This window comes from Gymnogyps californianus, chromosome 3 (genome assembly GCF_018139145.2).
Source record: "Gymnogyps californianus isolate 813 chromosome 3, ASM1813914v2, whole genome shotgun sequence".
NCBI lineage: Eukaryota > Metazoa > Chordata > Aves > Accipitriformes > Cathartidae > Gymnogyps > Gymnogyps californianus.
Window position 1 is genome coordinate 18,926,333 of NC_059473.1, and position 26,943 is coordinate 18,953,275.

General features: G+C 49.4%; 1 protein-coding gene across 1 annotated transcript in view; it reads right to left on the reverse strand.

The window, feature by feature from the left end:
• Positions 1-26,943, reverse strand: part of GALNT14 (polypeptide N-acetylgalactosaminyltransferase 14) — a 100,610-nt gene that overhangs the window by 23,622 nt on the left and 50,045 nt on the right. The window contains exons 3-7 of the mRNA XM_050894216.1: positions 16,858-16,956; positions 7,483-7,550; positions 4,817-4,882; positions 3,494-3,496; positions 2,606-2,727 (exon numbers count right to left, since the gene is read on the reverse strand). Coding sequence (XP_050750173.1) covers positions 2,606-2,727; positions 3,494-3,496; positions 4,817-4,882; positions 7,483-7,550; positions 16,858-16,956 — 358 coding nt within the window. The remainder of the gene's footprint in view (positions 1-2,605; positions 2,728-3,493; positions 3,497-4,816; positions 4,883-7,482; positions 7,551-16,857; positions 16,957-26,943) is intronic.

Here is a 26,943-nt window from a genome sequence, read left to right on the forward strand (position 1 = left end):
GCCTCCCCCTGCCCCAGGAGAGCACCAAACCGGGGGAGTGCTTGAGCTGGAAGTGGGGGGTCACCATCCACTGGTTCATCCCAGTGCCATTTGCAAATCCAGTTTTGGGGCGAGCTCATTCAGTCATACTGTAAAAACGCCTTGGGCTGGATAATTACATTTTTAGAAAAGTTATTCAGTTGAAATGCACCATTAATGGCTTTAGAGATATTTGTTCCGTAAGTAAAAACAACAGCCCGTGCCCACGTGCTCACAGTTATATGCTTGCAAATGTGCTGGTGCAAAACACCCACTGTTGCTGCCGCTCCCTGGGACACGCACCCTCCCACGCACAGGTCTGAGACCCCCCCGCACCCCTTCTCTTCCCCCCACCCCCATCATGTCTCTTGCACTTTCTAGTCCTGCTTGTTTCCAAATCCATATGTTGGGCACATGCTGCCCACACCCGAAAGTAAGCGTTAGCCTGGGGGTATGCCATCGGCTGCTGGGAAAGCTCGACGTGGGGCTTGAGGGGCAACTTCACACGGGTACATGGTGGCACACATGGGCTCTGGCGTTTCCCACCATGGAAAGCTGCAGCAGTAGCTGCTCCGGCTGTGAAAATAAAAGAGAAGCAACACACAGGGTGGCTGGTGGTGGTGAAAGTGCCGGGTGTGCTTCGAGGCACTCACCGCTCCTTTGCTTGAAACTTAAATCACGTTAACTCAAAGCAGACTGTTCCTAGGAGCAACACGGTAAGAAAATGCTCTTTCTAGGCGGCTAATCCTCACCGCAGTGGTCGGACAGGGAAGCCATCTCTTTAGCACAGCCTGAAGGTGGCAGCAGTAACATTTCATACACTTCATTGATCAATATTTTAACCCTGACGGAAAGGATGGGTATGGTGGGCCTGGGAAGAAGGAAACTGAGGACTCTCCGCCCTTATCCTGCAGCTTTTGCGAGCAGTTAAAAAGCAAGCAAGTGGGATCCCACTTGCTTTGCAAGTCCCTCAACACTCTTCACACGAAGTCTCCCTTGCTGCCTGGGCTGCAAGACAGTGGGTAGGGTAAGAGCAGCATGAGCAGCATGAGCAGCAGTGCAAGCTTACAGACTGCCTTACTTCCAGCCAGAGAAAGATTTAACCCAGAAGAGCAAATAAAAAGAAGTTTACGGAAGTGATGTGTGCATTTGATCCTACATTCAGACCACAATGCAGTAAAACTCCTATGGCAATGCTGCACGTGGCATTCACATTCACCTACCGCATGGGAAAGCAGCTCTGCCTGCCTCCTTCCTGCCACCACCGCTGCCCTTCTCCTGCCAAAACACATCAAAAGCTCTGCCTGGGAAAGAGGCAATCCCTCTGGATATGCCTCACCGAAATACAGCAGGGCTTTGGCAGAGAACAAGGAATGCCTACCTTAAAAAAGCTCAGAGGAACAACCAATGCAGTAAAGTTTAGTGGTGAATGCCACCCTGGGGCAAGCCAACTACAAGGCTCAAGTGGGGTATCATAGCACGTGTTCTTGTAATTCCACTGGAGCTCCGATCGATAATATGAAAAGGCCATTTTCATTATATTACCATTGATCAGCAGCACTGTGGCCCAGCCTGCAAACCGAGGTTGGGACCTCTCCAGCGCTGGCTGCGCCACGAGTGCCAGCAGCACCGACTGCCCTCGCCCACTGCGGAGGGACCTGACCTGGTGCTGTGCCCCTTTCCCCCTGTCCCATCGCTGCTGCACACAGGGGACGCACAGCCCAGCCAGCACAGCTATCACGTACGGAGGTGACAGGTGAAAAGCAGGACGCCTTGGATGAGGGGCACTGTGAACGCCAGCTGAGCAGGTTTCTCCATAACCCACCGCCTCGGCTTCCCCTTGCTCCTCAGCTGCCCTTATTTCAACATAATTCAGTAGTTGTAAAATTACCGAGTAATAGATACTAGCAATCAGGAGCCAGAGGTGTAGCAAGGGTGGAGGAACGAGGCACAGCGAAGGGAAAGGACCATGCATCCATGCTGGAGCTGAAGGCTTCATCCCCTGCACCATGCCAGCAGGTCGCCAGCACAGAGCTCCCTCTGGCTCAAGTGACAAGGTGCCGGCAGCCTCCGTGCACACGTCTGGCAAGAGAGTTGCTGCCAGCAAAAGGCGAATGTCATTGTCTGCTCCGAAATCAGCAGAATTTAAATCCTATTAAATCAATTTACTAGCGCTTAATTTGCATGAAATTAAATTCGGCCCCTATTCAAGGAGCCGTCACTCCCTTAAATCATCAGCACTGAGCATTTTACATGAGCCTAATTAAAAACTCTGCTGGAGCACTGCCCACATATTCCCCTTTCACCACTCAACCTGTGCTTGCCCGTTAGAGCCCCACTGCCCCGGGAAGCATCTTGTCCCACCCACCCACATGCTCTCCCAGTCACGGAGACAACCCCACCTGGCTGCTGGGTGGAGGAAGACCAGCAAAGGCCACTTTGCACCCCAAAAGCTCCTCGCTTTCTTACTCGGACGCCTGCATGCAGTTGGTTACGGTTGGGTGGTCATCCCCATTGAGAGGGAAGAGGAGGTGGACACCAGTGACATGACCCCTGAGGGTGGCTCTGGTCTCTCAGGAGCACTCACCTCTTTGATCCTCTGCAGCAGAGGGAGCAGCCAGTCCTTATTGACCTCACAGTGACTGTCAAGGAAGGTCAGGATTCCTGCTTGTGCCACATCTGCCCCTCGGATTCGGGACCGGATCAGACCTGTTCAGGGACACACCATGTCAGCTGCCACCCAGATGGATGGGCAATGTCCCCGGGCTCCTCCAGCATGGTCTCCTGCACTCATGCATCTCCTGGGTTGTGACCCATCTAAATCCCACTTGGATAAAACATGGATCAGGTTCATTGCCTCCTTCCTGGTGCTGCAAGGCACACCAACTGTTTCCCAAGGTCACCAAAGCAAATAAACGGCTCCACCTAGATTAATGATTTATGGCATTTGTGCCAATCCTTAATTTGTGCAATTATTTCTGCTGTCACCTTCTGGGGCAAAACATGACTCGAAATGCTTCCATAACCCCCTGCAGGTAATAAATCTAACGTAGACCTAAGTCAGCGGGAAATGGGCCAGGGGAGTCAAGGGTGGGATCACCTCGTGCCAGTATTAGGCTTTTCTTAGACTGCTGACTTTCCCTCACTGTGCCCCTTTCCATGTCCCAGTGACCCCCAGATCCCTCTCCCACCCTGGGGGCACCGCTGATCTGCAGCTCAGTGGGAACACATTTTCCACCAAGGAAAGAGGGTCAGCTCTCAAGGTGCTAAGAGCCCCCTTGGCTCATCAGGGCCCTGACGGTGAATTTAGAGTCCTTCAGAGCTGGAGATGGATTGCTGCATGCATTTGTGAGAGAGAAAAATGAACAAAGAGGGAGGTCATGGAAAACAGCTGCACACATGGATTTCACACCAGACTCTTTGATAAGATCACTGCTCTTACAGATGCCCTGTGTCTATTTATACAGGAGTCAACCGGCTTTCCAACACTCCTCCTGCCTGCAGCCAATGCTCAAGTGAATTGCAATGTAAGAAAGGAGATGGTCCACTGGCAAACAGGAGGACAGGCAGGTTGCTCAAGGGGAGCGGAGCTTCTTGATGAAGGAGAAAGAGCGGCAATACGAGAGGAGACAGGGGCAGATAAAGAGAGACAGAAGGGTTTTGGAAGCCACTGCACCTCTAGTCCATGCAGGAAGTGGTCACTGACTTTCATATTAAAACTCCCTAGAGGAAAGGGGCCAAGGAACAGCCTCTGAGCAGGAGAGAGGGGGACAGGAGAACGAAGCCTGGAGCAATCCAGCATTTGCTGAGGTCGCCTCCTGCAACGCAGGTTGTCCCCGTATCTCTCTCTGCAACTTCTAAGACCTTGTACAGTCTGCTGTACCCACCCCAGCCCTCCACAAATCCTGGCAGGTCCTGAGGGACACAGCTTCAGTGACCTACTAAGTGAGGTAAGCCCTCCAGGCTGGATTTCCAAATCTTGACTGCTTTATAGAGCACCAACACCTCCAGGTCCATCCAGTGCTAGGGGTGAGCACATATGTCCCCCAGTAACACAGGAGAGAAGGGTGAGAAGGAGGTGTATGGACACCTCCCCCACTCTCCTGCCAACACCGATATGTCTCTTACACCCGTGGGGGTGGTGATGCCACACTGACACCAGACCTGCGGAGCTGAAACCTTCTGCAGAAAGAATCCACAAACCCTCTCCGTCTCACAATCTCCCCAACCCGACACACACCTGGACTCATGCCTTTGATTTTCAGCACGAAAAAACTTCTTTGTTTTTTGTCTTCCTAACACTGCAAAGCAGGACTTGAAAACACCCATTCAGACTATGGGGAGCTGGAAAATGTCTCAAAAGGTTGCCAGCAGCAGCCCAGTAGGACATACATTCATCCTCCATATAGCCCTTCTTAATCTTTCAAATATAATTAATTTTTTTTTTTTTTTAAATCCCACAGAAGCAGCAGGAGCAGATCTCCTCTCCTTCATTAGAGCAAACATCTTTAAAAATAAGACCCGAGGCTTTGTTTTGCCTGTTCTAATTTTCTGGCTAATAAGCTACAGCTGAGCCTCATTGGATATCTTAATAGTCCCATCTTTTTCCGTGAGAGAGGGGGGATCCATTTCAAATCCCAGCCCTTTATCACATCTGTTTTTATCAGGGCCCCCCATCCCCAGGAGCCGCTGACCTCCCTCATCACCCACTCCACGGAGGTCCCCCCTCCCGCTCCATCACTCTCACGCCTCCCGAAATCTGGGTTTCCCACCTGGATTGTGGGCAGGCAGCTCTTACCTTCTCGACGGCCGTTCCGCAAGCACTTCACCTTGGGGAGCTTGCCCAACAAGCGGCAGTCGTCAGCTTGGGAAACACAAAGGGAGGACATGTCACCCTCAGCCCTCATGGTGGCTCTGGCAGCAGAAATGGTCCTAGGGGAGACCGGGAGCGGGGAGAGGACCCTGTCCTGGACTGGCTGACGGCTTGTTAGGGCAATGGCACTGCTGGGGCACAACAGTCTTACCCCTCAGCTCATGCAGCATAAATCAGGGCTGGCAGAGCAGCAGTCTTCATAAAACTACTGTAAACCCAGCAGATTTACACTGACAACAGCCGAATTACACTGTAAAGTCAGCGTAGAAGAGCCGTGGTTGGGGTCATAGTCAGAGGTTTTGCACATTAATGCAAATAACTATCTTTGGTAGCTGCAAAGCAACACATAAGCCGTTTGATGCATGTCTGTGTGGCGGGGCAAGAGCCTCCTGAGGTGGCCTGCGAGCCCTGAGCGAGAAGAAAGGGATGGTCAAGGAGAGACCCGTGGAGCATCCAGGGGCCCCTCATGCCCAGGGCAGCAGCTCTATGGGGCAGAGAGGCCCCACAGCCACCCACACCCAAGCTAGGGAGGTCCTGCAATCCCACATGCAGTTGCTGCCATTGCTCTTGCCCCGGTGCTGCCTGCAGCCCCGGCATCCCTCCTCACCTGGATTTCTCCCAGCAAGAGCTGGGTCTGCGGGCAGGTGCACCCATCACAGCCCCCTCTACCTCTGCACACCCACACCGTGACCTCCACAAGCCCTTCGTGCCTCTCACCACTTCTCTGCCTCTTCTTCCTTGGCACTATAGACACACATATGCATGTGCCCCATCCCCACCACCCACCCCGTGCGCCCATATGGACCTCCAAGTGCTTTCATCCCCTCCAGTAATCTTTGTTGACAAGAGACATCACTGTACCCGTATCCCTAACTCCTCAGGTATAGATCTGTGTTGCTCTGTGCACACCAGGGCAGCAGAAGTGTCAGGGGCTGGCTATGGACCTACGATTGAGATTTGCCGGGAAGAGCGGGACCCCACGTGCAGAACGACTGCATCCCAGCGAATAAAAGGTCAGCGGGCAGAAAGAGGTGAGAAACGAGACACAACTGGGCAAGAGATAAAGGCACCAATTGCTTGGGGTGGGTTGGAGGGAGAAAACTGACCGTGTGTGTATAGCATATTATGCAAATACATGTATTTTATGTAAATGCATGCAGAATAGATGCCAGCAGGCTCAGACTATCACAGGAAAGAAGATGTAAGACAGCTGAGAAGCGCTGATTTCGAGTAGCCGAGGGGCTGCTCTAAGTTACACGGGAAACAGGCTCCCCCCTGGTGCCCTGGGATGAGTTTAAACCCAGCCCTGCTCCTTCTCCCCAGCTCATGCCACTGGGCATGCTGCAACACGGGAGCTGCTTTTCTACAAACCTTTCTCCTTTCAGGAAGGCAAGCGCTTTGCCTATTTAGCCAAATACCCAGCATTTACTTCCTCCACCCTTCAAAAAGCCTGCTCCGCTGTACGTCAGGGCAGCTCGAGTCCTTGCACCTGCTCCTTTTCTCCATCGCAGCCATTCCACCGGTCCCCAGACTTGCCTGGCCTGCCCCCCCCATGCACTGGAGTCGCTCCAAAGCTCACTGTAATCACTGCAACCCCTTCCCCTGGCTTCAGCGACTTCCCAGGGAGGTGTCGATGCCAAGAAGTGGGTCTCGTGTGAAATCTGTCCCTAATGCTCTCCGAGGCAGTGCCTATTTACAACATCCAAGAGCAAAGCGTAGATCCTTTTTTTTTTTTTAAACCTCTCTGGCTTTGTTTTCACATTTCCTGGTAAATGGCTACATTTTGCAGCTCCTTGAAATGTAAGTGCCATGGACTGCTCAGCCTAGGTGTATTTTATCATCCTTTTTATGCCCGAGAGGTTTTTTTGAGCATTTCTCTCAGCACCTGGATCTTCCACTCACCCATCTCACCGGGCAAGGTCTTTAGCTGTGGTGGTTCCCTGGGAGCCCCCAGGGCTTCAGCTATGGACTTCTGCTGGAGATCAGACCTATTGATTTCACTTGAGTCACACTATTAACTGGGAAAGAATGGCAGGAGGACGTGGGCTGTCTGTGGCATACAGCGCTATTTATAGTGCATCTCAGAAATGGGCAACCCATGCAGGAAATCCTCTTTACATGGGTGAAAAAAAAAAAAAAAAAAAAAAATCAATCAAGAGTTGCTGGCCACCTACATAAATGTATGCAGAACATATGCATACATCAAGAGGGTCAGACTATCATTATCCTGCACAATTCCAGTGGTGTCAACCCAGAATTGCTCCTGGCTGCAGCTGAAAGCCAGATCAAACATACCATGGCTGTGGCAGGATACAACTGGGTAAGGAATGGATTCACGTCTGCTGGGCATAAAAATTATTTGCCATGTGCTCTTCTTGTATTATTTTCACAAGAAGAGGTTTGATCATTTGGAATTTGAATTCTCCACGTGGTGATGCAAACCTGGCACAGCGGGGTTTGCTCTCCAGACCTACAGAGCTTTAAATTTCCTTCCACTTCAACAAACTCTCCCCCCTCTCTGTATAAATCCCAGTCTCTCACAGGCTCTTTCTATGTTAAAAGCGAGGGGCCAAACCGAAAGGGTCACTTACGATCATCACTGAAGTCATCCACTAGTATGATTTCATGGACGAGGTGCACTGGGGTGCGGTTCAGCACACTAAAGAATGAAGAGAGAAAAGCCATGACAGTGCTTGACCAACTCAACAACCCAGCAAACGGGGCGGGAAAGCCTAGGAACCGATCCCTGCCAAAGCACAGAAGACCAGGCTTGGATTTCCAGAAATGATATACTAGGTAAGACCCAGAAACCACCCCCCACCACCCCGCAGTAATCTACAGTGCCCAGCTATCAGCTCCCTGGAGCCTGATCTAAGAGCCGAGTGCCTGGTGTTCCTGGGAAATAGCTGAGATTCACCCTTACCACCTTTGTGAGCAAAAGCAGAGCGCCACATAAAGCCAGGAGAAACAGGCTGTTCAGCAACATGCTCGTCGCACCAAGTTTCCTAACGGGGCTTACAGCAAAGCTGCTGTCACCCCACCACCTCTCTCGGGGCTAATGATATGGTGTCCGCTGACAGCAGGGCCAACACAGAGAAAATTACCCAGCTCAAACCCATCTTTACAGAGCTCACAGCCGTGGCAGGACAACTCCTGTTTTTATCCGTGAGCTGACTGCATTTCAGAGACTGCCGAGAGGACAAGAGCAGGGTTGGAGCCCGCCTATTTAACGAAAGAGAGAGGCTGGAGGATGTGGTTCACAGCTCCCTCCAGGTGGACAGACACTGTGGAATGTGGCTGAAAGCTACAATCTTCCCTTAATTGTGCCACCGAGAGTTTTTTTATTATTATTATTATTAAAAAGTCTAGACCTGTTCTTCGCCTTTCTCGCATGATACAGAGGTCGGCAGAATTACATGCGCTTAAAATCCTGCCCCAGCAAAGGGTCAAGGCTGACTTCTTGAAGCAGAAACCCCAGGGCATCCCAAAAATCTCCTAAGTGCTTGACTTGGGCTTTGATGACGCCGCTTGGGTTGTACGGGCATTTCCAGCATTTAAACCTCTTTGCCTTCATCCTAAGCGTGGCTCCTTTTTCACACAGGATTTAAAATCCCCCCAAATTTCACACCTGAGTCTGCCTTCTGGTCTGGGTTAGAAAAAACCTTCAAACATCCCACTGGCATAAGAGGGCAGACACCCCACGGGCTAACAACCTTGAAGCCCCTGATGCCTCCAGATCCTTATTCACAGGTTTCCCTGGTCTCTCAGGCTCCCAAAGCTCCAACAAAAAGCCTGGAAGTCTGGAAAACCACATCCCTGGCCCAGACCCCAGTCAAGAGGGCTCCGAAGGGCAGGATCTCCGGGGCACCTGGGTGCTCAGGAGCCACCAGCCCAGCTGGCAGGAACCTGGAGGGGTCTCACGGCATCACCCCCGGATATCTGAGGACATTCAGCCAAAGGGCTGCATTTCTCTGATGGAACCTTCTTGATGAGAAACTGCAAGCCCACCCCACCCAGAAGGGCTTGGAGTATCTATGCCTATTGCCAGGTGCCTGCTGCCTGCACTGGTGCACCCCCATCCCACCAGGTGCTGGAATTACAACCCTCCAGAGAGAAAGAGTTGAGCCAGATATTTTTGGAAGGAGAACAGGACATCCCAAGGCAGATACTTGAAATGGATCCTCCCTCCATGGTTTGTTGGTTTGTTTTTCCCCCCCAGCAAAAATCCTGAAAAAAAGGGGGCTTTATCTCAGACCAGAGTGGGTAAGGCTGGCACCTCCCTTGTGGAGCTCCTCAGAAATCACTTCCAAGAATTACTTTCCCTGGAAACACAATCCCTGCCTCCTCCAGTTTCAGGATCTTGGCAAAAGCCATGATTTTCCCCCCACTTCAGATGCCTTGCATGTTAAGGTTGGGGTGGGGAGGAAGAGAAAGCCTCTGTCCCCTAAGCAACAGTCATGGTGGGAGCCCTAACAGCCGGGAGCTGCTGCGGCCACCCCGGCATCACCAAGGCTTGCACCAAGCAGGGTTAGACAACACCACCTCACCAACACCCGCAGCCCGCACAAAGTATTAGAAAAAGTGGCTGAACGCCCCTCCTCCCGCTGGGGCACACAGAACAATTTAGATGTGCTGTTCCCACCTGTCAAGTGTTTTTTAATTATTATTATTAATAGGTTTGTTATTTTTAAAAAATCCCCATATGTGAGAGCTGAGTTCAGCAAATTACCGCAGCTGAGCGTCAGTACAGAGAGACAGGAGAGCAATATCATGCTCAGTGGAATATTTAACAAGCGCTGATTGCCTGGAAACCTAACTTGGTGAAACCTGCAGGAAAGAAGCAGACTTGTAAAAAAGCCAGCAAAATAAATAAATAACCCGCTGAGAGCAGGAGGAGGGGAGGCAGCGGGCAACTTGAATATTCAAAGCCTGCCTCCGCCCAGTCTCCCCTATAGATTCAGCTGCCAGAAGTGCAATGCAGGGCTTAACTCTACAGCAAGGTGGTTGCAAAGGGGCTGATTCTGCTTTTGCTGGTACCAGCAAGAATAACTCAACCAAAACCACTGCACTGGGCTGTAGACTCAGACCTGGGCTCATAGGAGCACTCAGTGCCTTGGAGGAATTCCCCCCAGGGCACCTCTTATGGAAGAAAATCCAGCATGGACCGTTTTCAAGGCACTGGGCTGGGGAGGTGTGCAGCCCAGTCTCTGCTCAGCTGCAGGCTCCCGCTGTTCCCAGGTCAAGCAGTTTGCTGCCAACTCTGTGCCTCGGCTTGCTGCCCCCTAAATCAGGGATATGTCCCCTGAATGCCAACGATGGCCATCTGTGGGATGCAGAGGGCTGACCAGAGCAAGGGGGAAAAAGCCAGCAGGCTGACTGAAGAGGGAAGGATGTCTCCATGGGGTTAATGACAGACACCACCATGGGTGGTGCAGCATCCCCTGGCACTGTGAACAGCCTCACTCCACACCATCGCAGCCCTCTCCCATCACTTCCCTTGTGGGACTCGCCCACCGCACAACACTTTGCCAAATCCAGAGTGAACAAAGCCCTGGTGAGGGTGGTCCAAAGGCTGGGTCTACCACTGCTCTAAGGGACCTGGTGTCCACTGATTTCTACGGGCTTTGAGCTCATTATTGCCCTTGCAAGTCTGTGCACAGACACGCGCAAGCCCCAAAACTGTCGCTAAGCTAAGGGCCACTTGACGCAGGCACAAAGAGATCCACAGCAAAGGCTGCAATGCCGTGACCGCAGCCCGCTTCCCAACACAGCCGAGAGCAAGCATGCCGGCTTTTCAGCAAAGCCAAATTCATGTCTCCAACACATTTTCTACCTGTGCTATATTAATCACACAATAACGCACCCATGCCGCTGGAAACACAGGAGATTATAAACACCCCTCCTGCGGCGCTCCTCGGGGAGGACGGGAAACAGACACACCGAATCCTGCGCGTTTTGACGCTACAGGGATTTTTTTTTCAGATGGACTATAAAAGCACTTTTAAAAATTCAAAGCCAGCTTTTCTATTACTTGTGCCTTTGCTCAGCTTTGATTTTTTTTTTTTTTATACTTTCTTGTCTTTCTTTATGTGTGTGCATGGCTTTTTTTTCCTTTTTATATGGGTAAAATCAGAAGACAATATTTAGTGCTTTGAAGTCCTCTGTTATTTATAGATTTTTTTCCCCTGAAATCAAACATAGGTAGATATACTGCAGTGACGGGCATATTTTAACAAATCAAAACAGCTTTTAAGTTCTGTTGAGCCAGAGATCACAACACTTTCTCCCTTAAATTGCCAAAGGACCTGTTACCATCGAAATGAAAACTCATGCCTCTAGTCCAGAAAGTGCTTACGCTTACTCAACCCATTAAGACCAGATTCGCTGCTGAATTATCTTGAAAAGTTAATGCTGAAATTTTCTTTCTTTCAATGGATTTAGCAGACATTATGCAGATGTAGCCATGGAGAATTTCACCTTAAATTTTCATCGTAAGGTCCTTCTTCTGTCCTCCTCAACAATTTGTTGGGATCCTTTTCCACCTACGCAGAGGTAAGCACCAGATCCAACAATTTCATCTCCAAATAAATACCAGTGCAAAAGTCATCCTGACACGTAAGACATGGAAAATGTTTGCAGGGAGGAGTTCAGATCTTCTGACCAAAGGTCGGTATGCTTTTGGTCATCACCCAGAATACCAGTTGCTTTAGAGAGGTGACTGTGGACATTGATCCTCAGGAACTCATGAACCCATTAATTCTCTCCATGGCAACATACTGGGACTTGTTAGGGGGAAAAAAAAAAAAAACAAACCTTTGGGAGTATAATAAAGTGTCGAACGGACCAAGGGTCACAATTATCGAAATCAGACCAAGAGCGTGGAGAGAAAATGCCCACCAAAATGAACTGCTTCAACAACCCAAAATGGCTAATTATGTAGGAAGAGAGACATCACACCAAGAATAACCATAATGAGCTTTGATTACACTGCGGCTTTTGCATTTTATTCTTTCAAATACCCACCAAGCTCTTTGAAATTCAAGAGTTCTCTTATGTTAACATCAAAAGGTAAAAGCGCATGGAGGGCTGTGTACTTAGTCACTGTGAGAGATAATTAGCAAATTAAGAAAAAAAAAATGTCCAGGGTTTAAGCAAAAAGAAGAAAAAAAAAAGAAATAAAAAAATAGTCAGCACAAAGTGCTAATTATACAGTTTCTGCGCAACACCTGGCTTGTTTTTGCTTCTTTAATCAGACTCATTTCAGTTATGGCACAGACTCTATACGATGCCACCACTGCCTAAGGAAGGAGGCGCACAGCTTTGTCATTTCCCTGTCTCAGATGTGTCTGGATGCAGACAAGGTAGCAGCACGAGGGGAAGGTGTGAGGTGCTGGCTGTCCAGGACATCACTTCTTTTACTTACGAGCACTGGAAAATGGAAGGCATGATAGTCTCCCCACTAACTGATGATCTAAATATTTGATGTGGTATTCATAGCACTCGCATCAGGACTTTTGCCAAAGGATGTGTTTTGGTTTGTCAGCGAGAGGTAAATAATTAAGTCTCTTTATTCCTGTTCTGAGCTCCCCAGCTGCAAGTTTGAAGAATAAATAAATGAAGACCACGCAGCAGAGTAAACGGGACTCTCTCACCCTCTGCCCGGCAGGTTGCTGGCACGACAGCCTCCTACGCTCCTCTCCTGCCCAGCCTGCGCCAGCACTGACCGGCCATCGAGCTCCCAAAATTGCCTCGCTGGAGAAAGTCACAGCATGTTGGTCTCTGATGGTCCGGGAGCAGAGCACCACCCCAGGCTGCCTCCCCCAGCCCTGTCTCCAGGGCAGGTAGTGTTTCTTTCCCTGCCACTTCCAGGCATGCTCCCAGGGACGGGGCACGCACCAAGCCTTGCTCCCCGGGGACCTCCGCAGGGGATGCCACACCGCATCGAGCCCTGAAAGCACAACTGGTCCCCCAGCAGTGGCCACATCTCGGCATGTGAGCGAGCATGCCGATGCCTGCAGAGGAGGGACAGCAAAGGAAAGGGGATGATGTTCTCATAAGCAAGCCATGGAATAGGTCCCCCTAACCACACAGGGTTACATGATGGGGAGGCACTATTACCCATCGCTGTCGAGAGCCCCAGCACCCAGCCCGGCCCCAGCTGACGAGGAGCGCATCTCCTTTCCCGGCCACGCTGCTCCTTCCCCTCCAGTGACTGCTGTGGCCTTAGGGACATCCTTAAGCTCTCCCTCTGCAGGAGCTGGGCATCTAGAGCTGGGCAATGAGCCAGATTGCCTTCCTAAATCCAGGCTAGCATAGGAATGAAAGAGAGGAAAGAAGAAATTGTATTTTTTTTTTAAAAATGCCTCTGTATTGCTTATTCTCTCCCTTGCTCCTGCCTTCCCTCCTTGGGTTTATTCGCACGGTCCCATCCCTGTACTGTTGGAGACTCTCACCATCTTTAATGCATTGAGCTTTGGAGCTTGAAATATGTGAAACCGAACCGTGGGGGGATAAGAAACTTGCCCAAGGTCATTCGAAAAGCGAGTGGCTGAAACAATAACCCAATGGCAGTTTCTTCACTGTCTGCACAGAAAAAAAAAAAAAAAAAAAAAATCTCAAGAGCTACTTTGCTAGTCACCATCTCCTCCTTTCTGGCCTCTTCTCCCCTCTTCTATTTCCCTTTCTTATGACACCCATCCTCTGCTACCTGGACACTTGTACGTATTCACAAGCATAGTTACATATGCATTTATAAATGCTGACTACATCATTTGCAGAGATTTGGGCATTTGATTAATTTAGCTTTTCTTTTTTTTTTCCCCTCCTTTTCTTCCAGCTGGCAAACAGTCAGAGAAAAGATCATGAAACTTTTAAATTAATTCATTATTCAACATAGTCCACTAGCTTTTCTCAATAGCTCTGACAATGCAAATTGTTCATAAACGAACCGTCCCAAACACTCGCAACGTGACTTGCATAAGGAGTGCTGCTGAGGCCACGTGTTGGTTCCTCTGCTTCACGGGTCAGAGCACTCGCATCCTCACCAAGAGCCACATGCAACACACTGAGCCTGCAATACAGCTCAGCCTCAGCACTCGGTGAGCATTAAAGCTCTCAAGCACCTAGGAAAAGCATAGGAATAGCAAAATCCCTCCTGCTCATCATGTGCATGGTCCCTCCTGCAAGAGCTGATTTCGTCCCCTGCAAGGGGGTGCCTTCACCAGCATTTCCCTCTGCCATGCCTCCGTGTTTACATAGGGTCCTGTAAGAAGTGCTCCCTTTGGGGGGACGGTGCCCCATCACCCATGGCTTTGAACAAGCCAAGCAATGTCCCTTTGCCCTGTTTCTTGCTCCTGCCATGGTGGTTAACTGAGAACATTCACTTTGCAATGAGGCTGGAAAACGCAACTTGCTGGAACTCAGGAAACCAGGTTTGCAACCCAAAATCCTCCACCAGCCACAGACAAATCACCTCTCTGTTGCTCAGTCTGTCCGTCTGTCACCTGGGTTATATCAAGAGCACACCGTGGAGATGTACTGGGGAGAACAGGGTAGAAGTAGTGCCCATTTTACTCACCACTGTGCTCAAAGCACTTGGAGACACTTGGCTACAGACTGCTCCAAAAGGCACAAAGCAGTGTCAGGAGGACAGAGTTTGTTTTGAATGGCCATGGAAAATGATCCATGTTGTTACAGCCACTTTGGGATGGAGTTATCTGGAAGATCTAATTAAACTAAGCATTTGCCGAGCAAGGGGGAAAAAAACAGAGCAGTCAGAAGGCACAGCAAATTAACCTACAGAGGCTGAAGAGGCAGATGAGCTTTCAGCTGGGTCCAAAAACAGGCAGGGAGGTGGCAATACGTGTAGAATCACGGCCGGAGAGGAGCAGAGCAGAAGCCACGTCACCAGCATGACTTGCCACCAAGGGCTGGTACCCCTAGGGCCAGCTGGATCAAAGCAAGCCTCAAAGTACTACATCCAGGAGGAAAATGGCGAACCCTGATGCCAGGAGGCCACCTCCAAACCATGTGGACCAGAAAAAGGAGGGTCAGCTCAGGAGAGCTCAGGATCTCAGCCCAGGGAGAGGCAGGGGAGATGGGGACCCAAGGCTGTCAGCTGAGTTCCTCACTGCCTGGGCTTGCCTCTGCGGTGCAGCTCAGTGGGATGCTCTGCGGGGCTCTGGCACCATTTGGAGATCAGCCTACAGGAAAGAGGGCTCAGAAGGGGTCCCAGAGCTGGGGAAAACCTCCTCACAGACAAAACATGAGTGCTGGAATTGCCGGGGCACGTGAGCGGGGAGGAGCAGTGCATGGGAGCAAAGCTGTGGCGGAAATCACATGCAACTGGGTAAGGAAGGCAGTAAAGCCACCTAATCAAGTCAAGCAAAGCAAAGAAGAGGAACAAGGAAGAAAGTCTTTTTAGAGCTGGAAATCAGAAACTTCAGAGGACAATATCCTAGAGGAAGAAGGAAAAATTCAAACTACCTGTATTTCTAACCTTGCCATCATTGCAATGAACAGTTCTCTAATGAAGCCAGATATGGGGGATCCAGGCATAAGAGCCATATCATGGGTCTAACATCTCTCATGTGACAACATCACTCATGATTGTACCTGCCAGGACAGTCAAGTGCTGAGTTGTGGGGAAAATTGAGATTAAAGTCCATCCCTGCACATCCTATATCTCAGGGGCTAGAGGACTGCACTTGGCTTTGCTTTGCCACCTCTGTTACAATGGGTTCTGGAGGACGGTAAACCTATGCAAGGCACTGCAAAGATAAAAGAGAAGGTCCAGGATCAAGGAGGTGGTACATAGCACCAAGTGTCAGTGCTACGCACACCTGAAATCCACACACCCTAGAGAGAGAAAGTGGTGATAGATTATTAAGTGTGAAGTGAAGGAGACGGGATTGGGCATGAAACCATAAAGCAAAGCAGGAATTCAATTTCAGGACTGTCAAACTCACTTGTGGCACTGGGTGCGTTCACCTGAGGAAGGATGCAGTTTTCAGAGGAGAGCCCAGCGAGGACGTGACAGTGAACAGGGCACAACTGAAGCCTCTCCCAGCCAGCAACCCCAGTCTGACCAGTACCGACGATGGCAAGGGGTCTCTGGGGATGCCAGGGTTTAACTGACAAGGCTTGCAGCAGGGCACAAACCTTCACTATGTGAGCATGAGACACACCTGCAAAACACTTATTACTGGCACAGAGCAGAGCACATGCAAGCTTGCTACATAGGAACCCAGCAGCCAAGACCTGGAGATAGACCCCTCAACGGTCACTAAATCTTCCTGCAAGAGAACCTGCAGATTCAAGGCACACATTGGGATTAAATGCTGATTTCAAAAACCTGTGATGAAAATGAAGCCTTTAGTCTATCCACTACAGCAAAACACGGCCAAGAACAAACTGACAAATGAAGGAATGGCCACATGCTCAGAGCGCTCCACCATGTATCCAGAGGAGTACAGAAACCATCCTTGAAAATCTAGTCTGCATGTGCAACATTAGGGCTTCTCAATTAGCAAGCCTTTCTGGCACTCGATGCGTCACTGGAGAAGCTCAAACACCAGTACCGGAGCAGACATCTGCAGAATAATAGCTGTCCCTAGAGGACTGGGACAAAATACAGCTGAGCACTGATACCCAGCTGGATATAAAACCTCTTATCCCAGACTCTAATCTTTTGCTGCTCCCCCAAGAGCGCCCCGTGCTAGACCCTGCAAAGGGAGCACAGCTACTTACTTTCCTGAGCATCCCACTGTAAAACCTACTTCTCAGAGACCAGCTTTCACCCTAATTTCTCCCGGTAATCATTTGAGACCGTAGCTGGTAGGTCCAGTCCTGTTGCTGCGGTGAGTGCAAACAGATTCTGCCTTTAACCACGAAAACCTCTAGCCCGCTCACCCTTTTTTAAGAGCGTTTATAAATAAGAGCATTTCCAGCAAACCAGGAGCTCTTACCTCCGAATCGTCCTTAGCAGGGTTGACCTGGCCTCGTTGTGGAAGGTGATGATGACGCTGGTTGGCGGGAGGTCCTGGCGATAGTGCAAAGTTGTACACCTGGGAGGGAGAAAGAGGAAAAGGCTGCTCAGGCGCTGGAATTCAAAGTGGGAGCTCACTTCATTAACGCAGGCAGTGGAGTCCATCAGTAGATAGTCCTCCAGCTGCTATTAAAAAAAAAAAAAAAAAAAAAAAAAAAAAGTTTTTCTGTGTGAATCCTCTCTGAAGGAGTCCAGAAACTGCCAAGTAAGTCACTGAGGATTAAAGCAGCAAAAAGAGCTTAACTGTCATTAATAGGAAGAGATGAGAAAGGAGGCACCCAGCTTGCAGCCCTTTTCTCTAACCATTGCTTCCCAGCTAGCACACCCTCCTGGTGCCACCAGCCTCCCCCATCAACAGGCAGCGGGAAGACAAAGGCCCTTGGTTTTTATACCAGTTAAGGCAACACCACCTTCAGCAAAGATGCTCCTCGCTGACGTTAGCATGATGGGATCAGAAACGAGTCCTTCAGGCCAAAGGTAAGGCACAGGCAAGATGCTGGCAGAAGGCCAGCTGCAAGTCTTATGCTGCCTTAGTGGCTTTGTAGCTTCATGGGGCTTTTGGTGTCATCCCAGAAGTACTGGGTTATCGTGACGACGTTTTTTTCTTTCTTAAACTGAGACAGGGGCCCAAGCACTCTCGCACCCACCCGGCTGGTGGCACCGGCAGAGGTAAGAGCACCATTGCAGCTGCAGCTCCGAGCCACCTCATTCCCACCTCCCAAGGCAGCAATTTCCACTGGCCAGCTGCAAGGTAAGCCAAGTCCTGTTTCTAAATTGATTGTTTCCTTATTCATTCTGCCTTAACGGCATAACCTGACTACAGGGAAGATTGGGATTTAGCACTTTCCAAGCCAGCCTGCAGAAGGTGAAAACCCACAACTGCAACCACAGCCCCTGCTGCCTCTTTCCCAGGAGGAAACATCGTAGACTCTGTAATTACTTTGACCTTTAGCTGATGAAATTTGTGGCTTTTATAGACCAATGCCAACATATTCCTAGCTCAGGAAATCCAGATACACCTCTTACATCTGTGCTGCTCTTTCCTGGTCCCCGTCAGTCCCTGTGACGGCCTTAAGATGACACACCACAGGCAGGAGGGCACCGTGTGCCCAGCCTGAGGAGCTCCCCATCACAGCCATCGTGTCCCTTCCCATCCACATGCCACTCGCCTGCTCTTGTGTCACTGCCTGGGTGCTACCACTACCATAATCAAATGAAGCAGGAAAGAGGACTGAGCAACGACTCTTTCAACAAACGATCAGTTTGCTCCCCCAAAGCTCTGGACCACAGTATCTGCAAGGCGAAGTAAAAACAGATGGAAAAGTTAAGTTGGGGATGGTGAGGAGAAAGCAAGTAAGAGTAGCTGGGTATTGCTGGTTTATGCTATCATCAGCATGGCATGTTGCACCTCAGAAATGCCAAAATGCTTGACATATTCGTTTTAACAAGGTTTTTCATCTTTTCATTTTGAAATTGCATTTCTGATTATTTACAAAGTGAACTAAATGAAAGGAAAAAAGAGTGTGCAACAGGTGAAATAACTCCAAAGATAAGAAAAAAATTACACCTTGGGTAGGACAAAATATTTGCAAGCTCACGCTAAATCGGTTGCTGCTTTCTCTCATTGTTTCACTCAAAACCTTTCCCAAATCCTGCCTCAACTTGACCAAAGCAGATTTCTCATTACTACCCTGTTCTTTCAGCATAGTCACCAATCCCAGAAAATCATCATTGAACCAATTCTAATTCTAGGTCCATCCTCAAAGGACGCCAAAGTTGCATGGCTACTCTGCATGCAGGAGAAAATTCAGTAACATTGCCCCGTGCGACAACACCCTCATTCATCAAAGGTACATCTCAGGGATGCTAAAAACAGAGGGTTTCTGCATTATTAAACAGCACTGGGTCATGCCCCAAGCTGCTCGTCTGGGTCACTGTGGCCCCTTGCATCATCCAGTAACCAACTTCAGCTGAGCTTTCCCAACCTGATATGATGAGAAAGAAGCTGCTGCTTGGCGCCTTTTTTGCCACGCTCAGGCTCAGCTCTCGCTTGCTTTGCAGAGCTGCAGGGACAGACTACGACAATTGCTCTCCCTGTGCTATTTATACACCATTATCTCCTAACCGTTCCCAGATGCATGTCCTTCCACCCACTTCCAGCACAGCATCAGGAGGGGTTCTGTGGAACAAACAAGGGAAGCTATTTCTGGAAGAGAATGAAAGAGGGTGAAAAATATAAAGTCATCAATACTTATGTTATAACAATAGTTAAGGAGCTAATAAATAAAGCCACAGCGGATGCGTGCTGTATTACCCACCAGTGGGAGTGCTGGGGATATTGCACGCTGGCTGAGCCTGCCAGCGGTGCGATGAAGGCTCCTCGTGCGTGACAACAACTTCCTTTTAAAACTCCAGATGTCTATGAACCAGATCAGCCTAACTAGACAACGTGCATGTGGGAAACACTGAAATATCACATATGAGCACTTCCAGAGCTTGGTCACTGGCTCTGCGACTCACCCCTGACTTCTGTCTAACGAGGCTTGTCGCAGCCCAAAGACAGGACCGATGACTGCACTGCTGCTACGGAGCAGGCGGGGAACTGGCAGCACCCCTAGACTCGCTTCGCCTCTGTGACCAGCACTGCACCGCAGGTGGGACTCGCCTCTCCAAAAAACAACCCGAAAAGAGTTAGGCTGAGCTGCTGCATCTGCCAGGGCTCCTCTGGGGTCCCAATGTGGCCCTGACTCTGCCCTTGCCCAGGATTTTACTCCTGGGCCTTTCTTTCAGCAGCCCTCCCAAAGTTTCCTCCAGTTGGTCCCTTATCTTTTTTTCCTTCCTCCCCCAGTGTAACTGCAGCTAAACATCCTGGCTCCCCAGAAGGCAGATTTCAGTTTAAGTTGTTGACTACAAGTGTTTTTTTGGCACTTGCTTGGGTAATAAAAACCACAGCTTGGAAAAGCATTAAATCCAGCACGTCCAGAATTATTTTGTGTGACAATTACATCTGGGGTAATTTCAATTTAATACCTCACTGCAAGTGAAAACTGCAGCATGCAGCCCTAAAATTGCTGTAATAATGAAAATAAACATGCTAAGAGCTGCCTGTGCTACCTCAGGCTGTCACTGGATAAACGTTTTGTGCTGCTTATGGTATTTCATAGGTCACCCAATTGCCAACATGAAAAAAAACCCAAAACAACACCCACAACATTTTCAGGAAACCAATGAAAGTCTGAGGGGTTTTTTTTTAGATTGTTCCAAAAAAAAAAAAAAAAAGGAAAAAAAAAGTAATAACTGCATTGCTTATATATGCAGTGTATTGAAACTCACTGGCTAAAGTCATTTAAAGTTTCATGCTTTGAAACCTTGCAGCAGGACTGGGGAGCAAACTTAGCACAGCAAGTGCTAGCAGGAACGCTGCCAGGCTGAACTGCCTGCAACGTGGGCTGTTCCACCAGCTCACAGCATCTGGGGGGCCAAAAGAAGACAGAAGCTAGGCTGGCCTGCCCTAAAAACCCCAGAGAGCGCATCCAGCCAGAGAAACAATTATTATTTCCTCCTGGAAACCCAGAAGTCAAACTTTGGTTTGATGGGAAGTTTCACTTTTCCATTTTAAGGTTATTTCCTATTCAAGTTTGAAACAATTTCACAATCAAAAAGTTAGGAAAGGGGCATTCTGGCTGTAGATATCTTAAGAATCACCCTTGGAAAATCCCAGCCTGGATGGGCTGCTCACCATACCTCCTTCAGGGTGGAAGGAGCAGCATATCTCATCTCCATGTTCCCAATACGCCGTTAACAGCTCAGGAATAAATTATGGTGCACTCATTTGCAGGGACAGGGAGCAGACGGCCAGAGCCCTGCACTCATCAGAGGAATCGCAAAGCCCTCCTGCAAAGTCCCAAACTTTGGACAGGCCTCTGAAGTCCCCCACTCTGGTGACTTTTTTCTTGGGTTGCTTCAACCCTTGTGCTCCTGGTGAGCGATGGGGTATCACACTCCGGTGGCCTCTGCACACAGCCGCCCCTGCATCCCTAGAGGTCCTCCTGATGGGGCAACGCACGCCCATTCCCAGGGCATTTCAACCCGTTTTATGTTTAAAATGGCAGACTTAACTCATAGTGCCCCTCACCAAACCAAAGCCCACCTTGGAAACACTGCTACGCAGCACAATGGTAAAGACTAATGGTGTGAACAGAGATGGATCCTGTTCCTCAACCCCTCCTGGTCCACCCCTGGGCTCATCCAGAGTGTGTTTTCTCCTTGACATCTGTCATCACACACCCACAGAGCTGCACCATGTCTCCCAAAACCCACCTCTCACGCTCACCCTCTCCTGCACCTTGTTAACTTCCTTCAAGAGATGATTATCCTCATCCCGCTCCCCCAGCTTCCCCTGCCAGGCTTCTGCTCATTCCTCTTTTCTGCTTCGATGGCCATCACTTGCCAACAGCTCTGCTTTGAATTTTTAACGTTTTCCATGAAGTCCAAGCTCTCCCTCAACACAGCTTACCACTTCCAAAGTGCTCTCTGCATATTTATTTCAAACAGCCAGCCACATCAGACCGAGCTACACCATCTTTCAACTCCCTCCTGCTCCTCTCTTCTCCTTGGAAACATGTGGGAGAGCAGTCTCGTCTCCACACTGTGCACTCAGGGGGCTCTCCCTCTCACATCAACCCAGAGGACAGGGACCTGCCATCAGAAACAGCATGGGTTCACACCACCACCGATGGACAAACCTACAAGCACTTTGGGTTTCAGATGACGTTCCTCGAGTCTGACTCACTCTCCGAGCTTGATGGCTCTCGAGTGAAGACATGTGCAAGAGACATTCATAGCAATGCAACTACCATAAGCTGCATATTATAGACTTGGACGCTCCACCAGAAGCAGAGAAGAACTTGGTGGAGAAAGGGGAAAAGCATAAAAAGTCCTTTTAGCTCACAGAAAAAGTGAACTAAATTACACAAATCTCCACAGCAACTTCAAGGAAGAGTTAATACTAACATCAAAGCTCTCAGCTCACACCCATGCTGGAAGACGAGATCTTGCCAGCCTGGTGCACACCTCTGAAGCGACTCAGCCAGTCAGGACCAGAGCAAGCCTCTGTTCCAGTCTGGCCTTGGGCTGGACCAAGTCATCCATGCCTGGGAGAAGCTTCTACAGCTTTCCTCAGGCTACACACCAGTCAGTCAATGACTACCTCCCAGCGACCTTGCTGTCACCCCACACCCAGCCAGAGAGACAGAGTGGCAGGGAAAGTGAAGGAGAAAAACCAGAGATGCTGAAAACACGTCTGTACCTTACCAAAGGGACAGGAGCCAGTCTGCTTCTGGAAATGGGTGGCAGTCCAGGAAAGAAAAACAAAGAGAGCTTTCTTTTACCATTTTTCTTTCTTATCATGAAAACCAGCTCAGCCCTCTCTGGTTTGAGCTGCTTCACCTAACTATTGTGGCTGGGTGTCCTTGGTGTAGTCACTGCAATTCGTCCCTCCAGGACCCCAGAGGAAACTGGAGCAAGTCTTGACAACCAACCAGGTGTGAAAAATTACTCCCTTGGAGGAAAATGAAAATTACTGCCCTAGGGAGCAAGGAAGCCACACACCGTAGGCAAGCAAACAGTCGCTGGTGGGAAGGAAGAGATTAGAGCCCCAGCTGCCTTCCCCCGCCAGTAGTGAATGTGCCCAGGCTCCGCACACCTGCAGGGATGGCAGGACATGCGGGCACCTTGGTCATACCTCTCAGGACAACCTCTCAGGGTGGCATAGCCCCCAGCCAGTGGGAAACCATTGTACCTAAACCCTACCTTCGAGATGAAGCAAAATTACAGGCAACTTCCATGAAAATACTCTAAAAATAGGGACCCTGGACATGTTGCAATTAGAGCTATATAGCAATGTATGTGCCAACTCATATGGAAGCTAATGAGTTCACAGAGCTTACTGCTGGACAGGACCGTGCACTGTCTCACCTGACCTCTGGGTAACACGGTCTCTGGCATTTTTCCCAGTTATCCATGCATTTCTCAGTTATCCATGCATTAAGCCCAGTGACTTGTGTCTGACTGCAGAGTACCTTTCAAAATATCATTACTTCATGCCCTCCAGAGATGGGAAATCCAAGCAGCACTGTTCACGTTACAGTCAACGCATCAGTCTCGTACGACAGTGTAAACGGGATACAATTCAGTATTTGCATGACTGGAGCACATAGAGGGGTCAGTGGCCTTCTTCATGACATTCACCTCCCATCACCACCCTTGGTTCTTCTTGGCTTTCCCCAAGCCATCCTTCCTGCACGTTACCTCAAAATATTTTGTCACTCAGCTTTGAGAGACCTTCAAAATCCTACTTTGTCTCCCCAAGATATGCCAGCACCTCCTCCTCCTTCTATGGGTATGCTTTGCACCCCCTCAGTCAGGATGAGGCTGCCAAACGGAGGGCTGACCATGCCCTGCCTTGCTGCACATCTCCAGCACCACCATGCATCATGTGCACTGGTTGGCACCCGGGACCATGCCAGGGGATGGCTGCTAGCAGCGAGCAGGCTGCTTGCACATCCTGCACTTGGGGTCAGGTCTGGGACAAAGATCTACTGAGAAAGCTCTGGGGTTTTCTCCATAACGCCAAGAGCTTTGATGCTGACTGCTCCACCAGTACACACCACAATTTGAGCATGAATGTCACTGCTCAGAGCACATATGTGACCTTTGTGGCATGATAGGAAGAGCAATGGCTGCAGGGATTGCCACCAGCTACGGACCCTCTTGTGTCTATCCTGGTTCTGCAGGTCCACCTCAGGCTGGCCGTGACCGTGGGCAGGTTGGTGCTACCGAAACACCAAAAGGCCTGGAGAAAAGAGAGGCTGAAAAACCAGCTGGAAGGCGGAGGACTCTGGAAAGCAGCTGTGCCAAAAGGAAAGAAGAAGGGACAAGGAGTCAGATGTCAGCTGGCGATGCCACGTGATTGCAGGGAACGCCAGCTCAAGTTTGGCTTGCCAAAGTGAAAAAATACCCTTGAGAAAGGTCAGTGGGACTTCTCTGTGCTGGACTGGCATGCGCATCAGGTTTGCATTCCCAAAAAGGGACTGAAAAATCCCCAGGGTGGCATGCAACAACCCCAGTGACTGCTGGGGCTGGGAGAAACCGGGGCGATCCAAAGAAAGGAATCCCCGGTTGAGAGACGACTTGGGGGTGTGCAAGGGCTTGAGCCAGGGTGAGGCGGCACATCTGCAACAAATATTCAATGGTGGTTAGCATCAGAGTTGACAAGGAATTATTTAGCAGGCTTTAACAAGATGTAATTGGATAAAACTGTAAGGAAGATTATCAGGAAAACACTGCCAGGGCGCTGAACCAGTTCTGGCTGTAGATTAGACTCCCAGAGGAACCTGTCCAAGTCCCCACCTCTCCCCTCCCCAGCACATGCTACCACAAAAATACTAGAAAACGCGCAAAAGAGAAGAGCCCTCCTGAGGACAGGAGAAGATGCAGCCGCTGATGAAAGAGGTCTTCTCAGCCTCTGTGTTCTTCTGAAGTCAATGCGCTACCATGAATGTGATGGTCACAGCTAGTGCTTGCCTGAAGGTAAGCAGCTCCAAGCATTGGCAGGGGACCTCCACGCACGCTGCCCACCAGGGCAGGGACCTGCAAATGGGAACCCAGGTTCAGCTGAACTGCGGGTTGACCTGAGAAGGTCAGTCTTCTTGGGTTGACCAAGAAGGACATTTTTCTACACAGCTTCTGGAAATTGAAACAGTGCTATATTTGGCTAGTGCACAATTAGTATTTCCTCTAACTCACTGCCGCATTTGGTCTCCTTCTTTCTTTCTTTTCCTTGCAAGATAGATATCTAAAAAATTAATCAAACAGCTAAATTCGAAGAAAGGGGGAAATGCAAGAAGGCAAAAATAACCTTCTGTGCACACGACGTGCTGCTGCCTGCAAACCTCAAAACTGATGAGATGATGCATTTATAATTTATTAAAAATTCACTGGATTTTTGTCTTTGGAAAAGGGGAGGGGGAAAAAAAAAAGAGAACCTACTAAAAAGGAAGGAGAGAATAGCACGGCTGCATTTAAAAACAAGTTAAACCAGATTGTGTGTCTTGATGTTCTGAGCAGCTCATTAATAACTCAGACTTCTAGGGCCCTCCACACAGATTCAGGGTCTGTCTTGTTTCTTGACTCCCCCCTCCCTTCCTTCCTCAGAACTGAGGCAAAAAGAAAAAAGGAGCCAACAAAAATGAAAAAAAAAGAAAAAAAAAACAAAAAAAGAACCTTCTTTGTTTTCAGTATAATTTTAAATTGTGGCCAAATTTCTGATGCCAGTTTTACTGGAATACCAGAGCTGACATCAAAGGTTTTCACCTGGTGAAAGTAAAAGCAAAATCTGGCACCTTGCACCTTCCTGGAAAGCCACCAATCCTTCATTAAAGATCTTTAGAAGCCAGGACAACCTGAAATTACATTTCAGAGGGTCAGAACCACGGATGTAAAGATTCATTAGGGAGGACGCTTTCTGACCAGAGCTTCCTGGCACCACGTGGCAAATCAAAGCAGAGAAAGTCCCCATCCCCACAACGCCTCCTTAGTCATAACTGGAGAACCACAAACCCAACTCCACGCTGTGATAGCTCAAAAACACTTTAAGCATGCAGGGATCTGCAGCACTTACAGCAAAAATCCTCCCAAACAGCCCTGAAACACTTGTGATCGTCCTTTTGCTACAGTTGATGGAGTAGGACTTTAAGGCACCGGGTAGCTGAAAAAACAAACAAGAGTTTGATGGAAGAAACTGTCTCATGGCCTTAATTATCAATAGTAGTGAGCCTCAGAGAATTAGTTCCATCGCTTACTAGTACTCGACTTCGATTTCAGCCTACGCAAACATACTGGGTCAATAGAAATACCGAGACAAGCACAGAAGTTAAACAAACAACTTCATTCTGTCAGAATTACTTGGAGCAAGTTATCAAAGTAATCAATGGCATGTAATAACTATAAGACAAGTGGTCAATACGTTACAGCAGTCAAAGGCAGAGGATGGCTCTAGCAGAGAGTGATCAATGGCACCCCGGGAATGCCGAAGCACTTGGTGATGAAGTGATGTCCATCATGAAGTCATCAGTGGGCCCTAGTACTGTTCAGGTGGGCGCCGCATTGCTCCCTGCGAAGGACACTGAGACAAGCAAGGCTTTCTCTTCCCTATAAAAACCCCAGGATCTTCTCTGTTCCTTGTAGGGAAGGAGGCACATGGAGTTTAAAGAGGAGACCCCATGCCTCCATGGATTGACCAGCGTTGGCACGCCCACCCTGAGGGCTACAGCTGGGGCTGCGGTCGATCCTGGTCTATCAGAGACCCCCCACCCCTCCCTCCAGCAGGAAGAAGCCCTCTGCCCACCACAGTGACTGCCACGGCGATACCACGTCCTCCCACCGGTGGTTCCTGCAGCTGCCGACGTGCGTTGCGGCATCACTTCCATTCCAGCACATCTGTTTGTTCCAGAGGAGCCCAATGTGTACTTTTCATCTGATACTCAAAATCACTTGCTTTTAAATACAGCCTGTCATTTTTAGATGACTAGACGTGTCAAAAACATTTGAGATCTAAATGAAATTTTTTCCTCTTCAGGATGAGAAAAACAGATCTCTTTGGCCTTAAGTTTTCCTGTATTTTTACTTTGAGATTCACCGAGAGCTTTGCTTTTGGTTTATCCTGAAATTGCTATCTCCTGTCTTTTCTTGTTCTTAAATAACCAAAGAACCAAAACATGGTTATTCACTCAGCTCTACCGAGCCCTGTCCACCCACACAGCCCCCAAATTCAGGTTCCAGAGACGTGGCACTGACAACATGGACGTAACCCAGGTGTGGGGAGTGGAGCACATCGCACTACCCACTCCGTCTCCGTTTCCAGCTTCAGCTTCTCGAATGAAAGCAGCGGTGCCCGTGCCCAGACATAGTTCATCTTGAAATGGAGCAGTTCGTCCTCAGGGTGCAG